This window comes from Peromyscus californicus, unplaced genomic scaffold (genome assembly GCF_007827085.1).
Source record: "Peromyscus californicus insignis strain IS unplaced genomic scaffold, ASM782708v3 Scaffold_4__1_contigs__length_199733344, whole genome shotgun sequence".
Taxonomy (NCBI): Eukaryota; Metazoa; Chordata; class Mammalia; order Rodentia; family Cricetidae; genus Peromyscus; species Peromyscus californicus.
Window position 1 is genome coordinate 120,793,694 of NW_026294562.1, and position 16,237 is coordinate 120,809,930.

Genomic DNA, 16,237 nt, shown 5'->3' on the forward strand with positions numbered 1-16,237 from the left:
TTCCTTTCTGTTGCTATGATAAAACACCAACTGAAAGGCGTTGTGGGAAAGGAAAGACTTTATTTGCCTTACAGCTCCAGGTTACTAGTTATCACTGAGGGAGGAGGAACTTAAGCGGCTAGTCACACCGCACCCAGAGTCAGGAGCAGAGGGAATCGGATGTACCCATGCTGCCTGCTTGCTCCCTCTCAGCAGCCCTTCTACTCTTCTACAGCCTGCGCCCCCTGCCCAGGGAATGGTGCTGCCCACAGTGGTTTCGGTCAGCTAACCATCAAGACAGCCCTCCACAGACACTCCCACCTGACAGTTAGATCTAGATAGTCCTTCAGGTGAGGCTCCCTTTTTGGGTGATTTCGGGTATGGCAAGTTGATGGTTAAAGCTAACCATCACACGTATGTTAGCTGGCACAGTGTGGTTGGTGAAAACATTATTAATAACAGACATGGAATGAAAGATTTATTATAGAAATAACCTTTCATATTGTGGGAGAAGCTACATACATGAGAGTCTAAAAGAAGTTAGAGAATCAGAATTGTCATTACTGGGCTCGGTGGCCACACCTGTAATCTCATTACTCTGCAGCAGGAGGATTACCATGTTTAAGGCCAGCCTGGGCTATATAATGAGACTCTCAGGAGAAAATTGTCACCAACTAGCTCTTGTGAACCTCTGGTATGTACAGGTGAGTAAGTCCACATTTCCCATGGACCTGAGTCTGGATGTGGCTACTGGAGCAGGGCCGCAGAGGAAAGCAGGTGAAGCCCATGGAAGGCTGTTGCTTTTGTAATCTGTCAGCCAGAAGTAGACCTAGAGCTGCGGGAAGCAAGGACGAACTGGACTCTGGCAGTGCCTCCCAGTGCCCTCCCTCACTGTAACCATGTGACCTTCAGACATGAGCACAGCTTCCCTTCACCTTCCCTGAGCTTTGGCAGGTTGCCCTGTGGGGGCAGATTTAACTCGGAACCATACAGCAAAGGGCACTTGGGGAAGCTGTGTTGCTTTACCCGTGGGTTAGCAGAGTACAGAGCTGCTGCAACCTGCCCTATGTCGCCTTGGCATCTGGTCCCACCTGCTTTGACCATAGCTCTCATAAAGAGGAAAGCAGGGATGCTGCTAATAGAATGTAACCTTTGTTTCCATAGTTGATCACGTGGCCATAGCTGTTTTCATCCTCTCTGGGCAAAGATCTAAACTGGCCATAGTTCCTTTCCTGATGGGGTGACTCAGACCTTTGCCACTGAAGGACTAGGTTAGTGTCACAGAGTCCTGCTGGAATTGGGACATTTTCACTAACTTTTATGGGAACCTAAGAGTTCTCGGGATCTACTTTTTCCAGTTATACTTCTTCCTTCACGTGTGATAGACTTTCAGTTTCTCCCTGAGAGTCAAGACCAGTCATCAACCAGTAGCATCTCAGTTCCTTGCATTCTTTCTTAGCTTCTAGTTAGTGGAACCATTGTGTTCTCTAAGAGAATTCTGTCTCTTTTGGGAATTAAAGCCTTTAAGTTAGTAGATGTTAGAGAGTTTTGAGCATAGGAAACACTGTCAGGTCGTATCTTAAGTATTTCTTTAAAAAATTTTAATTACATTTATTTATTCCCCCTCATCTCTATCTCTATATCTGTCTGTTTCTCCCCCCACTCCGTATGTATGTGTGTGTGTGTGTGTGTGTGTTGCATGGTGGTGCACATATGGAGGTCAATACTTTCCTACCATTCTGATTGAATTCAGATCATCCGGTTTGGCAGCAAGCGCCTTCACATGTTGAGACATCTCATTGGCCACTGGCCTAGTGAATTCGAGCTACAGAATGTGTTGGTTGCTGTTTCAGTACATGTAACTCACTGGAGGACATTAGACATTACTCCAGTTGCACAATACTGAGTGCCATTTAGCTGGTGTCTTACCTCCCTAGTACTGAAGACAGCGATGACTTCCTAACAACCAGGCTTTTACAGTTAGAAAAATCCCCTCGGTATATTACTTTTGTAGGTATATCCTGTGCATTCTGTTGTGTTGTATTTTTATTTTCATTCAGTTTTAACTGCTTTCTGTTGGGGTGGTGCTGGTTAAAGTGTATGCTAGGCAAACAAGAGGACCAGATCTAGTATTCCCAGTACCACAAAAATGCTGAATGCTGGATAAATGTAGCGGTGGGCTTATGATTCCAGTCTTGGAAGGTGGAGACCCAAGGAGATTCCCTGAGCAACTGGCTAGCAAGAGTAGCCATGTCTGTGAGCTCTGTGTTTGAGAGACTGACTCAAAGAATAAGGTAGAAGAGCAACTGAGGCAGATTCCTGTAGTTGGGGATGAATTTGAACTTAACGATCCTCCTGCCTCCACCTCCCCAGTGCTAGGTGGGCATTGTCATACCCAGCGTATGTGTAGCTGTGGATCTAACCCAGGGCTTTGTGCATGCTAGGCAAGTACTCTACCAACTGAGCCCAGCCTGAGGTGATTTTGGGAATAGGGTCTCTCTCACTCTTGTGTCCAGGCTGGCCTGGAACTGGCATTCTTCCTGCTTTAGCCTCCCAGATGCTAAGGTTACAGACATTCTCCACCTTGCCTAGCTGAACAGAGCTTAAAAACTAATTCTCTTTTCTTTCTTTTTTTTAAAATGTGAGATAGTCTCATGTAGCCCTTCAACTGGCAGGTCCCCCCACACACACCTTGGCTGCCCACTGCAGGGATGACAGGTGTGTGGCATGCTGGATGTTTTCGTTGGACTTACTAATCTTCTTTTATAGTTTGCCCTTGAACAATGAGGAACATGCTGTTCTGGTCACTTCTTAGAAGAGTGATTCAGTTCTGTGGTGGTTATTGTGCACATGTCACAGTTTCTTACTAATGGCTTGGTGTGGCCAATGGAATGAGGTTGGGGAACTTCTTCTGCCAATACCAGGCAGATAATAACACTTTTTTGTTAATAATTTATACCCCGAAGTGTTCGCATGTAGGGTAAGGAAGCAGTAAGTAGAAGCGGTGTATTTGACTTTGGAGTGAGTCTCTTGGCAGGTTAGAAGAGAGGAAGGAGGGGTAAGAGCGTGGGACGCCCTGCTACCTAGGACATGGCTTCAGCATGCTGTGCTTCTCTCTAGACTGACTGACTAGTTCTTTTCAGGAACTACACTGGGGGGAGGGGGGGCACGACGGACGGACTCTGACCTCTCTGGGTGCTGGTTACTAGTCAGCTGACAGAATCTCGAATTACCTGAGGGTATGCCTGTGGGGTTACCTTGACTGCATTCATTCACTGATGTGGAAAAGCCCATTTTAATTATGGGTGGGACTATCCTAGCCAGAGGATAAATGGAGAAAATGGAGAAAGCCAGCTGAATGTTGGGCAAGCTTTTTTTCCCTCTCTCTGCTTCCTGGCTGTGGCTGGACTATGACCAGCTACTTGAAGCTCCTGTGTCTTGACTTCCCCACAGCGATGGACTGTCCCTTTGAACTGTGAGCACTAATAAACCTTTGCTACTTTAGATTGCTTTTGCCATTATTTTAGCACAGAATCGGGGAAAAGAAACTAAAATACTAAAAATGTAAGTGACGATCTTGATTAGCTGAATCAGAGTAAAGCTCCTATAGTCAGTGTGGTGTCCTGTGTCTGTGGAAAGGGGAGGACCAATGTAAATGGGAAAGTAACTTCTTCCAGAAACATAAATCTTCATTGTTTAAAATTTTTTTCTTTTTTTTAACTTTATTTTGTGTGTGTTTTGCCTGCATGTGTGTATGAATGTACATGTACCGTGTGTTTGTGTGTGTGTGTGTGTGTGTGTGTGTGTGTGTGTGTGTGTGTGTGTTGCCCATAGAGGTCAGAAGAGAGCGTCTGATATCCAGGAACTAGAGTTACAGACAGTTGGGAACCACCATGTAGGTGCTGGGAACTGAACCCTGGTCCTCTGGAGGAGCAGCCAGGAACCACAGAGCCATCTCTCCAGCCTCCAACCTTCAATTTCTGTTCCTGATCACTTCTTTAAACAGCAGTTGTAGGGCTGGGGCATGGGGTTCACTAGTGCCTGCTTTAGTACACGTGAAGCCCTGGCTTTGATCACTAGCACTGCAAGTGAATTAATAAAAAATTAAAGAGCAATCATCAAGCCAGGTGCAGTGATGCACCTCAGTGGTTCTAACTGCTCTTGAGGCCAAGGGCGGAGGATCAGGAGTTCGAGGTCAGCCTGGGCAATGTAGCCAGACTCTTGCCCCACATACAATAAAAAATTTTAAATGTAATATGAAAAAGTGGGTAAAGGGTGACTAGGAACCAAGACAAATGAAAGGGTGGGGCTAGAAAGTACTGGAAGAAACCTTCCTATTAAGTTTAGATTACAGAGAACCTTAACTATAAGGCGGATAATATGGGCCTCCAAATATTTATGGTATACCTTGACATATAAAAATAAAGGTTTTAAAACTATGAACAGTAAAAGTTCAGCTTTACTATTTAAAAAAAAAATGTAGTTCAAGCCATGCATGGTAGCACTTACCTGTAATCACAGCATTCAGAGGCAGGAACATTAACCTAAATTTAAGACCAACCTGATCTACTTGACAAGTTCTAGGCCAGCCAGGGCTACATGGCAAGGCCCTGACTCAAAAAAACCCAGAACATCAGAAGCCATTTAGTCCCCAGTACTGCAAAAACAAACAAGTTGTACGTGACCGATGGTCTGGGAGACAGCTGAACTAGGTGTTGGGCCAGTGAGATCTCTCTTCCCCTCAAGACTGATGACCTCAATTTGAACCTTAGGACCCACATAGTGGAAGAAGGGAAGCAACTTCCCCAAGTTGACCTCTGACCTCCACATGTACTCTGTGGTATAAGTCTCCTTTCTTCAACCTACAGAAAAGAAAATGGCATGGAAAAAAAGCAGTTGGGAAGATAGTCCATATTAGGAAAGACGAGAGACCTAACAACCAAATGTAATGGGAAACCTTTTGTTGGATCCTAGTTCAAACCCCAAAAAGAAAGGGAAGAAGTCCCAACCATAAAGGATATTTTGCATGGTGGTACCTACCTATAATCCCAGCACTTTGGAGACTGAGGCAGGATCGTGAGTTTCAAGGTTGTCATAAAATACATTAAATCCATCATTGAGAGGGCTGGAGAGATGGCCCTGACATTTAATGTAGAGTGCTTGTTTCTCTTACAGAGGACCCAGGTTCAGTTCCCAGCACCCACATGGTACTTTATAACCATCCTTAATTTTGATTCCAGGACATCTTACACCCTCTTTTGAAGTCAGAGCATCAGGCACACACAATGTGCACAGACATGCATGCAGGGGTGAAACATTCATACACATAAAGTTTAAAAAGACTAACTTGGACTACATAGATCCTGTTTCAAAAATAAAGGCAGGAAGAAGTAAAAATTAGTAATTTTAATATTTTTTATTTTTAATGTGTGTGAGTATTTTGTCTGCATGTATGTAAGTACACAGTATGTGTGCCTGGTGCCTACCGAGGCCAGAGGCAGGTTCAGGAGCCCCTGGAACTGGAGCCTTGGACAGTTGTAAATAACCATGTGGGTGCTGGGGACGAAAGCTGGGTCTTCTATAAGAGTAGCAAGTGCTCTTAACTACTGAACCATCTCTCACAGTCCCTGTTTTTTTCTTTGAGACAGGTTTCTCTTTGTTTTTTTTTTTTTTTTGGTTTTTCGAGACAGGGTTTCTCTGTGTAGCTTTGCGCCTTTCCTGGAACTCGCTTTGGAGACCAGGCTGGCCTCGAACTCACAGAGATCCGCCTGGCTCTGCCTCCCGAGTGCTGGGATTAAAGGCGTGCGCCACCACCGCCCGGCTAGGTTTCTCTTTGTAACAGCTCTAGCTGTCCTAGAACCAGCTCTGTAGATCAGGGTGGCCTCAAACTCACAGAGGTCCACCTGCCTCTGCCTCCTGAGGACTGGAATTAAAGGCGAGCATTACCACCACCTGGCTGTTTTTTCATTCTTGACTCAACACTAATTTTACTATTTTTCTCATTTAAAATGTCTTTCAATGAGTGTAGATTTAGTGTTGTATCAGTTCAAGATAGGAAATTTTAGAATTTGTGGAGTAGTGCAAGTTTAGTAAACAAATGTGGCCTATATAGTTCTTGACTCTGGAATTCTTTTTGTTTTTGTTTTTTTTTTTTTTTAGACAGGATCTCTCTACATAGCTCTGGCTGTCCTGGAACTCACTCTGTAGACCAGGTTGGTCTCAAACTCACAGAGATCTGCTAGTTTCTGCCTCCTGAGTGCTGGAATTAAAGGTGTGCACCACCACTGCCAGGCTGCCTTTTCTTCCCTCCTGGGTTCGGGGGAGGGGTTATTCAGTGGTTGTTGAGGGAGACAAGCAGCCCAAATGAAACAGTGCAAGGTTCTGAAATATTAGTTATTGCATAGATGTTACTGGTGTTTTAGCAAACAGAATTTAGGAATGTCCTTTGGGTAAGAGGAGTGTTGGTTTTAAGTTTTACTTTAAAGAATGTCTCAAAAAAAAAAGTCTAGCCGGGCGGTGGTGGCACACAACTTTAATGCCCGCACTCGGGAGGCAGAGCCAGGCGGATCTCTGTGAGTTCGAGGCCAGCCTTGTCTACAGAGCGAGATCTAGGACAGGCACCAAAACACCACAGAGAAACCCTGTCTCGAAAAACCAAAAAAAAAAAGGTCCTATTGTGGTGCATCCCTACAGTAGCAGCACTTGGGAAGTGGAAACAAATCTGGAGTTCAAGGCTACCTTCAGCTCCTTGGTTTGAGGCCACCTCGGGCTACATGAGACACCGCTCTAAGAAAAACGGCTCAGGACTTCAGCAGCCATTAGTGGTAATACTTTGAAACTTTTGGGTTTTTGTTTGTTTTGGTTTTTGTTTTTGGTCCTAGAACTCACCATGTAGCCCAGGCTGGCCTCAAATTTGTATAGTACTGCCCAAGTGCTGGAATTGTAGCCTGGACACCGTGATGATTACTTAAAACTTTTAAGAAAGATTTTCCCTCCCATTTATGTATTTTGATAGTTTATTGGTATGGTACTTTCTTTTTCTCTTCCTTAGATGTATTTATTTTTTAGGTGGTCTTCTGGCCAAGGTAGGCCTCAAACTCAGTAAGTAGCCTGATAATGATGGGCTTTTTACCCTCCTCCTGACTCCACCTCCTGCATGCTAGGATTATAGGCATGAGTCACCACGCCTGGTCTTATGCAGTGCTGGGGATTGAACCCTGGGCTTTGCACATGCTAGACAAGTACTCTACCAACAGCTTCATCCCTATCTTGGCTACTTGAAACTTTTACATTAATAGCTACTACCATTTACTTGCCTGAGGAGAAAATAGTGGATCTGATTTCTTCTCTTTGTTCCTGCAGCTATACTACCAAGTCCTAAATTTTGGAATGATTGTCTCCTCGGCACTAATGATCTGGAAGGGGCTGATGGTGATAACCGGAAGTGAGAGTCCAATTGTAGTGGTGCTCAGGTAACACTGTTCCTTTTCAAAACAGAATTGCTGGGGTTACTTGGGAGAAAAATAGAGGTATTCAATAAATAGTTGTATACCAGTTCCTTAGAAACTATTACCTAGGAGAGAGCCCAGAAGGAAATCGGTTTCTACTCAGTTGTAAGAAATACCATGGGAGGTGTTTCCATTCTGAACCCCAAAGGACCCATATCCTTTTCTTTAAAAACAATTGTTTTTAATTATGCATATATGTGGGTGAGGGGAGGATATGCATACGAGTGCAGGTGGCCAGAAGACAAACAGGTGGTTATGAGCTGCCCATCGTGAGTATCAAACTCAGGTCCTCTGTTCGAGCAGTGTGTGCCCTTAACCACTGAGCTGTTTCTCCAGGATCCTTTCTACTCATTGGTTGCTGTGTGCTGAATGTGGTGGCTCATGCCCGTAATCCCAGCACTCAGGAATCGGGCAGGAGGATCAGGAGTTCAAGGCCAGTCTTAGCTATATATGGAGATCATGGGCAACCCGGGCTACATGAGAAGGCTGTCTTAAAAAAAACAACAACAAAAAGGTTGCTATGTGGACCTTATTTTTGGTTCCTCCCTTAAGAAAGTGTATTTCATTCATTGTACTTTTTTCCCCTCAGATTCTTCTCTCTTTTTGCTCCTTAGTTTGCAAAGTATACGAGGCCTGGAGCTTAGTTCATTAGGCTGCATAGGCCTCCACTGGAGTGTTCCTGCATTATGTATTCAGTGCTAGCAGCATCACTAATTATTTCCATATTTTCTCTTGACCTTTAAATGTCATTTCTAAGCTGGACTCCAGGAATTTTAAAGGGAATAATACCATCTCTTTTGGTGAAAATACTGAATTTTTTCCCACCTTGTTTCCATTCCTATCTTTGCACTATAAATCTTACTGATTTTAAAACCTAATTTAGCATCTAATTTTTGGAAATTACTATGTGGTTATTGAGCTGAATCATTATAGCTCTGTCTTCTGGAGCTAATACAATACAAATAGGAAGAAGGCAGTGCAGCTGTCCCCGTTGTTGAAGTTGAGTTAGCTACCTTCCTCTTTAGGACTTAAGTAGGTATGAATGATATGCAGAAGCAGTAATTTTTAATAGACCTGCGAGACCACCACAATCACTACCGTAAGTGTGCCTGCCATTTTCATAAGGCGCTCCATTCTCTGTTGAGTTTCTCTGGTAAAGACTGTTAGAGCAGCTGGGTGTTTTAATCCCAGCACTTGGGAGGCAGAGCCAGGTGGAGAGGTCAGCCTGACCTACAGAATGAGTTCCAGGACAGGCTCCAAAGCTACACAGAGAAACTCTGTCTTGAAAAACCAAAAAAAAAAAAACAAAAAAAAACAAAAAACAAAAAACAAAAAACAAACAAAACAAAAGAATGTTAGAATGTTTGCCTTTCTTCCTTTTTAAACAGTTTTGCCTGTGCTGGCATTGAATTCATGATCCGCCTACCTCAGACTTCCAAGTGCTGAGATTATAGGTATATAGCAACCATATCATATAGCTACCATCATTTTTTTCTTTTCTACCAAGTCCCCTAGTCCAGTTCCGGTTTTTCCCAGTGGTCTCAGTCAGCCCCTGATGGCTAAAGAGGACTAAATTGGAAATAGCCCCAGCAGGAGTCTCCCAGGGGAACTTCCAGGACCCAAGCCCTGCACCTCCTCCCAGTGGTGTGGTTGGTGTTCCCTTAGTGCTGGACGGCAGCACGAACGGAAGCTCTCTACTTCAGGGTTGGAACACAAGACCAGGTGAAAATGGGGCAGTACTCTGGACACATGTTTTCAGGGTTGGAGAAGCCTAGGGACCACTGTAGATGTATCCAACCTTCTTATTAACAGAGAAACACAGAACCAATGCAAAGAAGAAAGCCAAGAGGTCAGAGCTAAGAGCTAAAACCTTACCCTTCCTCCTGCGGTGGTCCTACCTCTCCGAACCAGAGCTACCCCTGTGTTAAAGTCTTTATATAGAGTTCCTGTCCTGCCTTCTCATTGGTTGTAAACCCAACCACATGACTGCCTCCTCACAGCCTGTCTGTATAGGCCTCCAGGTTTTCCATGATTGGTATTAAGATTAAAGGCATGTGTATCCAATAATGGCTGTATCCCTGAACACACAGAGACTTACCCAGCTCTGCCTACCAAGTGCTGGAATTACAAGCGTACGCCACCACTGCCCTGCTTTCCTATGGCTTGCTAATAGCTCTGACCCCCAGGCAACTTTATTAACATACAAATAACATTTTAATACAAATAAAATATCACCAGACCACCCTGTGTGCTAGGCGAATGCTCTGCTGCTACGTGGCCCCTAGCAAAATTAAGGTAGTGCTTTTGGTTTGGGTTTTTGAGATAATGTCTTACACTATTTGAGGCAGGGTCTTGCTATTTAGCTATGTAACCCTGGCTGGCCTGGAACTTGGAGTGATCTTTGGTCTTCTGCCTATTGACATCATCCCCAGCTAGGTTGTTTTTGTTTTTGTTATTGTGTTTTTTTTTTTTTTTTTTGGTTTTTCGAGACAGGGTTTCTCTGTGTAGCTTTGCGCCTTTCCTGGAACTCACTTGGTAGCCCAGGCTGGCCTCGAACTCACAGAGATCTGCCTGGCTCTGCCTCCCGAGTGCTGGGATTAAAGGCATGCGCCACCACCGCCCAGCTTGTTATTGTTGTTTTAACAGCTATGTAAAGGCAGAAAAAATAAGCTTTGAACTTGATGTACAGAGCATGCATTTAATCTAGTACTCAGGAGGTAGAGGAGCTTTGAGCTGTGTGTACAGGGCATGCATTTAATCCAGTACTCAGGAGGTAGAGGAGCTTTGAGCTGGGTGTACAGGGCATGCATTTAATCCAGTACTCAGGAGGTAGAGGAGCTTTTCAAGTTTAAAGCCCATCAGCTCTATCTATATATTGAGTGTCGAGCACTGTCTCGGGGAAGAAAAAAAGCTTTGCCTGTTACCTGAAATCTCAATTAATATAATAAATCATGTCAGAGAGTTTTATTCCCAGAATCCAGCAATTTCACCAAAGCCCTAAAGGTAAACTCAGTTTGCATGAGTCCTCCTAGGCATAGCTGACCACAGGTAGATACTAAGGTCCATGAAGTTCAGTACCTCCAGTGAAGAGAGTGAAATCTGAAGTAACCCAGAAGAAACTCTCACGGTGCTCCTCTCCCCTTCCGGCTGCATCATGCTCTCTCCTCTCAGTGTTGGGATGTCCCCTCAGTGTTGGGATGTTCCCTCAGTGAAAGCTCTTCCTGGCCGCAGAAGCATGAATTGCCCTTTCTCTGAAGATCTCCCTCCTGTCAGTCGGTTTTTTCTTTAGACCAGGTCTTGCTGCATGGCTCAGGCCGGGCACAAACTCAGAGCTTCCCTGCTTGTGCTGCTGCTTTTTTCTTACTTTGCTTCCTTTTTTGGGGTGGGGAGGGAATTGGTTTTGTTTATTTGTTTTCTTTCTTTTTCTTTTTCTTTTTTTTCCGAGACAGGGTCTCTCTGTAGCCCTGACTGTCCTGGAACTCACTCTGTAGACCAGGCTGGTCTCAAACTCAGAGAGATCCACCTGCCTCTGCATCCAGAGTACTGGCATTAAAGGCATGCGCCAATACGCCTGGCTTCCTGCTCCCCGCTTTTGTGAAATCATATAGTTCAAGCTGCTTGAATTCTATATGTAGTCAAGCATGGCCTTGAATTTCTCTTCCTTCTCCCTCTCCCCCAAGTGCTAGGCTTCTAGGCGTCTGCCACCATGCCCAGTATGTAGTGCTGGGAATTGAACTCAGGGTTTTTGCTTGCCAGGCAGGCATCCTGCCCGATTAGTCTGAGTCCCAGACCCCAATATATAAACTTTTTATTACACTTATTTGTGGAAGTGTATAGATGCACATGTGCCAAGATGCACGTGTAGAGGTCAGAGGATAACTTGTGGGCATTGGTTCTTTCCACCATGTGAGAACCAGGATTGAACTCTGACCATCAGACTTGGTAGCAAGAGCCATTTCTCCAGCACCAATGTATGCATTTTTTAATGTGTCAGTTAAAAAACTAAAAGTGTCATTGAATGTGGTAGCTCATACCTGACATTCAAGCACCTGGGAGGCTGAAGCAAGAGGATCTTGAGTTTGGTGCCGACCTGGGCTATATCGTTCCAGCCAGTCTGACTATAGTGCTACCATACCTCTTCTGGCCTCTGAGGGCACTAGGTATGCACACAGTACACAAACATACATGCATGCATGTGAAACACCCATACAGTTTTTACTCATTTGTTTGTTTTTTTAATGTGTGGCAGTGCATACCTTTGATCCAAGACTCAGGAAGTGGAGACAGAAAGATCAGATATTCAAGGTCCTTCTCTGCTACATATCCAGTTCAAGGCCAGCCAGGGATACATATAACCCTGTCTCATTTTAAAAGGGAAAAGGGAAGCATGTTTGGCGTATTAAAAGTGTAATTTAGCCAGGTAGTGGTGGCGCACCCCTTTAATCCAAGCACTTGGGCGGCAGAGACAGGTGATCTCTGTGAGTTAGAGGCCAGCCTGGTCTACAGAATTAGTTCCAGGACAGCCAGGGTACAGAGAGAAACCCTGTCTCGAAAAGCAACACAATAAGGGGTGTAATTTAATCAGATATTAGATTTACTACTAATTCATTTAATGTTTAAACAATTTTCCTCAGTTTTATTTTATTTTTTATTTTTTTTGAGACAGGTTTTCTCTGTGTAGTTTTGGTGCCTGTCCTGGATCTCGCTCTGTAGACCACTGGCTGGCCTTGAACTCACAGAGATCCTCCTGGCTCTGCCTCCCGAGTGCTGGGATTAAAGGTATGTGCCACCACTGCTCAGCTAGTTTTATTTTTTTAATGATCCTTGTAACCTGGGGGTGTAGTTCAGTGGTAAAATGTTTACATATCATGAGGAAGGTCAGGATTTCACTCTCCAACACCACAAATAATAACAGAATAATAGTGGTGATAACAGCATGTTAAATGGTCTCACTACGTACTCCCCCCCCCCCCCCCCCCCCCACACACACACACACACAAGACAGGGTTTCTCTGTGCAGCCCTAGCTTGTCCTGGAACTCATTCAGTAGACCAAACTGGCCTCGAACTCACAGATTTCTGCCTGCCTCTGACTCCCAAGTGCTGGGATTAAAGGTGTGTGCCATCTTTGGGTAGGCATACTACATACTTTTTAATATTTAAGATTTCTTTTGCATTAGTCAATTTTCTTTTTGTTACTATTTTTAAATTGTATTGTTTTATGTGTATAGGTATTTTGCCTGCATGCATGTCTGTGCACCACTTCTGTGCTTGGTGCCTGTAGAGGTCAGAAGAGGGCATCAGATCCCCTGGAATAGAGTTAGAGAGGATGTGAGCCGTCATCTGGGTGTTGGGAATTGAACTTAGGTCCTCTGTAAGAGCAGCTCTTAACTGCTGAGCTGTTGTTTGCGGCTAGTTTGGCATAGGGCTGTTTTTATATAAGGTATACAAGCATAGTCACTCCCTTGCCTCCCTACCCTCTACTACGTACTTTATATGTTTGATTTATTTATTTCGGTTTGGGGGGCACAGTCTTGGCATGTGGCTCAGGCTGACAAGCCATAGGGCTGTTTTTATATAAGGTATACAAGCATAGTCACTCCCTTGCCTCCCTACCCTCTACTACGTACTTTATATGTTTGATTTATTTATTTCGGTTTGGGGGGCACAGTCTTGGCATGTGGCTCAGGCTGACATCGAACTCAGTCCTGCTGCCTCTGCCTCCCAGGTGCTGCTGGTATTACCGGGCATTTCTACAACTTCTGGCTCCTTTCATGTGTTTTAAATTGGCATCTTCATAGGAATTCCTAAAAGCTTTTATTGCTTATTTCACTCCACTGGACAGCTTCACCTGACTACTGACCAGACACTTGATTTTCTGCATGATAAAAATAAAATTCATCTTCATTTTGACCCTTCCTTCCTGTGTCTGTGACTGTCACCGTATCTGCTCAGTTGCAGTGCCACAAACTTTCGGGTCATTCTTTTTTCTCCTGTGTCTCATTGGCCACTGATTGTTTCCCCTCTCCACTCCTTTATAGCTGTTCCCCTTGCTGTTCTATTTCAGGCCCTTGTCATTTCCTGCCTGACTGTCATAGTGACCTTTAAGGAGAAATGCTTTTCTAATAAGAAAAAGTCAATATGTTCCCATAGTGTGAAATGTTGGAAACAGAAAAACTCTAGCTGAACCTGTCTTTGTAATTCTGAGATAAAAAATCACTGCTAACCTTGTAGTCTCTTTTCATGTATATTTTTACATTTAATGGAAATAATTCTGTATGTGCATCCTTTTTTCCTTTTCTCCTTGTCATGTGTGGTGTGTGTGTGAGTGTATGTGTGAGTGTGTGTGTGCGTAGCCCTGTGTGTCAAGTTCTTTTTTTTTTCTTTTTCTCTTTTTGGTAGATCCAACTGGAGAGTCAACTCAGGGCCATGTTCATTCTAGACAAGTTCTCTACCACTGAGCTACAGCCTCAACCTGACAATTCTAAATAACAATTTTATTTTAGTTATTTAATTTTGAGACAGGATCTCATTATGTAGTCTTGGCTGTCCTGGAGCTTGCTATATAGACTGGGATGGCCTTAAACTTACAGAGATCTGCCTGCCTGTACCAAAAGCTTTAAGAATAAACATGTACACCAGTCGGTGGTGGTACATGCTTTTAATCCCTGCACTCAGGAGGAGGTGGAGGCAGGCGGATCTCTCAGTACACAGAGAAATGAGGGGGTTTAAATGTGCTAGCCTAGCATGGTGGCGCAAGACTGTGATCCCAACAGAGGATTACTGTGAGTTCAAGTTCAGCAAAACAGTAAATATACAGACAAACATGCCTATAATCCAGCACTTGGGAGACAAGAAGAGTGCTGTGAGTTGGTGTTTTGCTTTTGCCAGACAGCATTTCTCTATCTAGCCTTGGTTGTCCTGGAACTTGCTCTGTAGACCAGGCTGGCCTCTAATTCACAGAGATTCACCTGCCTCTGCCTCCTGAGTTCTAGGGTTAAAGACATGCGCCACCACCACCTGGGTGAGTGCTGTGAATTTTATGTCAACCTGGGCTACCTAGCCCAGGCTAGCCTTCAACACAAATAATAACACAAACAAACAACATGTTCCTCATAGTTCCCCACTTTTGATTTCCAGTGGAATTTCCTGGGATTCAGTGATGTCTGCCTCCCATTCCCAGGCATTCTGATATGAATGGGTTTATGTGTGACCTGAGCATGAGGATTTTATTTAAACTGCTCAGGTTGTTCCAGTGTACAAGAGAGTTTAGGAACCACTGCTGTTCCTGTATATAGTCTTCAAACAACAGTGTCTGTGCCTGGATGTTCTATTTCCTGCTGATATGTTTACTTTTTACTAATGTTCTTGTAATTGAAAACTGGAGTTTGAGTTCCTGAAGATGTACATGCAAATCTCTTAGGACCTTCTCAGAACCGGGGATGAGGCAGGACAGGCAGTGGAGAAAGATGCTCTCCATGAGCTCCTCTCGCTTCTTCTTAGTTCCTGAAATTCAGACAGAAACCCAGTAGTCTTTTAGATTTCTCTTTTCAAAATAAAGAAATGACTTGGTAACACCAGTGTTCTCTCTGTTCTGTTTTGTGACTTGATGAGCTGTTTGCCTCCATAATCAGTTGAACTCATAAGGTCATCGTGGTCTGTATCTTTATAAATGGCAGAGGATGATCCGGTTCTCATTTGAATATTTGAATATGTTTAGTATTTTCAGATGAAGCCAGAATAAGGGCAGTATTTTTTAAAGTTCATTCTTTTATATTGTTTGTCATTTGAAATTTTAAAAGGTTAAGGAATTAGTAACACTGCCCTTTTCAAGACTTGAGCATCTTTGAATCGTAATGCTTAAAATGGAACTAGTTAGTAAAGACTAATAACTAAAAAATTCTTTACTAGTTGAGGGGAACCAAGCTGGGTGTGATGGTGCACACATATAATCTCAGGACTTGGGAGGCTGAGGTAAGAAAATTGCCACAAGTTTGAGGGCAGCCTGATCTATACTGTGAGACTATAACTATGTCCCCAGAATGAATAAATGAAATGGCATGGAGTAAGGCAACTTGTTTTGAAGACAGTGTCATCTACGTGCCCTGGTTGTTAAAATGCTGAGTACATCATGGGGCACACTGGTATATGTTGCTCTATTGAATATCTGATTTTGAATAGATGTATCTATCTTTCTGTATCTTCTCTCCCACAGTGGCAGCATGGAACCTGCCTTTCACAGAGGGGACCTCCTTTTCCTCACGAACCGTGTTGAAGATCCCATACGAGTGGGGGAAATCGTCGTTTTCAGGATAGAAGGAAGAGAGATTCCTATTGTGCATCGAGTCTTGAAGATCCATGAAAAGTACATGCCAGCTTTTTGTTTGTGTCTTTGAAAAGTTTTGTTTCACAGTTTGAAGTGTTTAATATTGACATATGAAAATTATTGAAGAGCGGGGCTCGAGAGATGGCTCAGCAGTTAGGAGCACTTGTTGCTCTCACAGAGGACCCAGGTTTGGTTCCCAGCAAGCACATGATAGCATGTAACCATCTGCAACTTCAGTTTCAGGAGATCTGATGCCTTCTTCTGACCCCGGAGGCACCAGGCATTGGTGCACATATATAGGCAAAACACTCATATACATCAAACTTTTTATTTTTATTTTTTCGAGACAAGGTTTCTCTGTACAACAGTCTTGACTGTCCTGGAATTTACTTTGTAGACCAGGCTGGCCTTGAATTCACAGAGAT

The 16,237-nt window shown here is 43.8% G+C and overlaps 1 protein-coding gene across 2 annotated transcripts in view; it reads left to right on the forward strand.

The window, feature by feature from the left end:
* The window catches only part of Sec11a (SEC11 homolog A, signal peptidase complex subunit), a 42,080-nt gene that overhangs the window by 10,766 nt on the left and 15,077 nt on the right, over window positions 1–16,237 (forward strand). For both annotated transcript variants that reach the window (XM_052760030.1, XM_052760032.1), the window contains exons 2-3: window positions 7,342–7,451; window positions 15,702–15,851. In XM_052760030.1, the coding sequence (XP_052615990.1) occupies window positions 7,342–7,451; window positions 15,702–15,851 (260 nt within the window). The remainder of the gene's footprint in view (window positions 1–7,341; window positions 7,452–15,701; window positions 15,852–16,237) is intronic.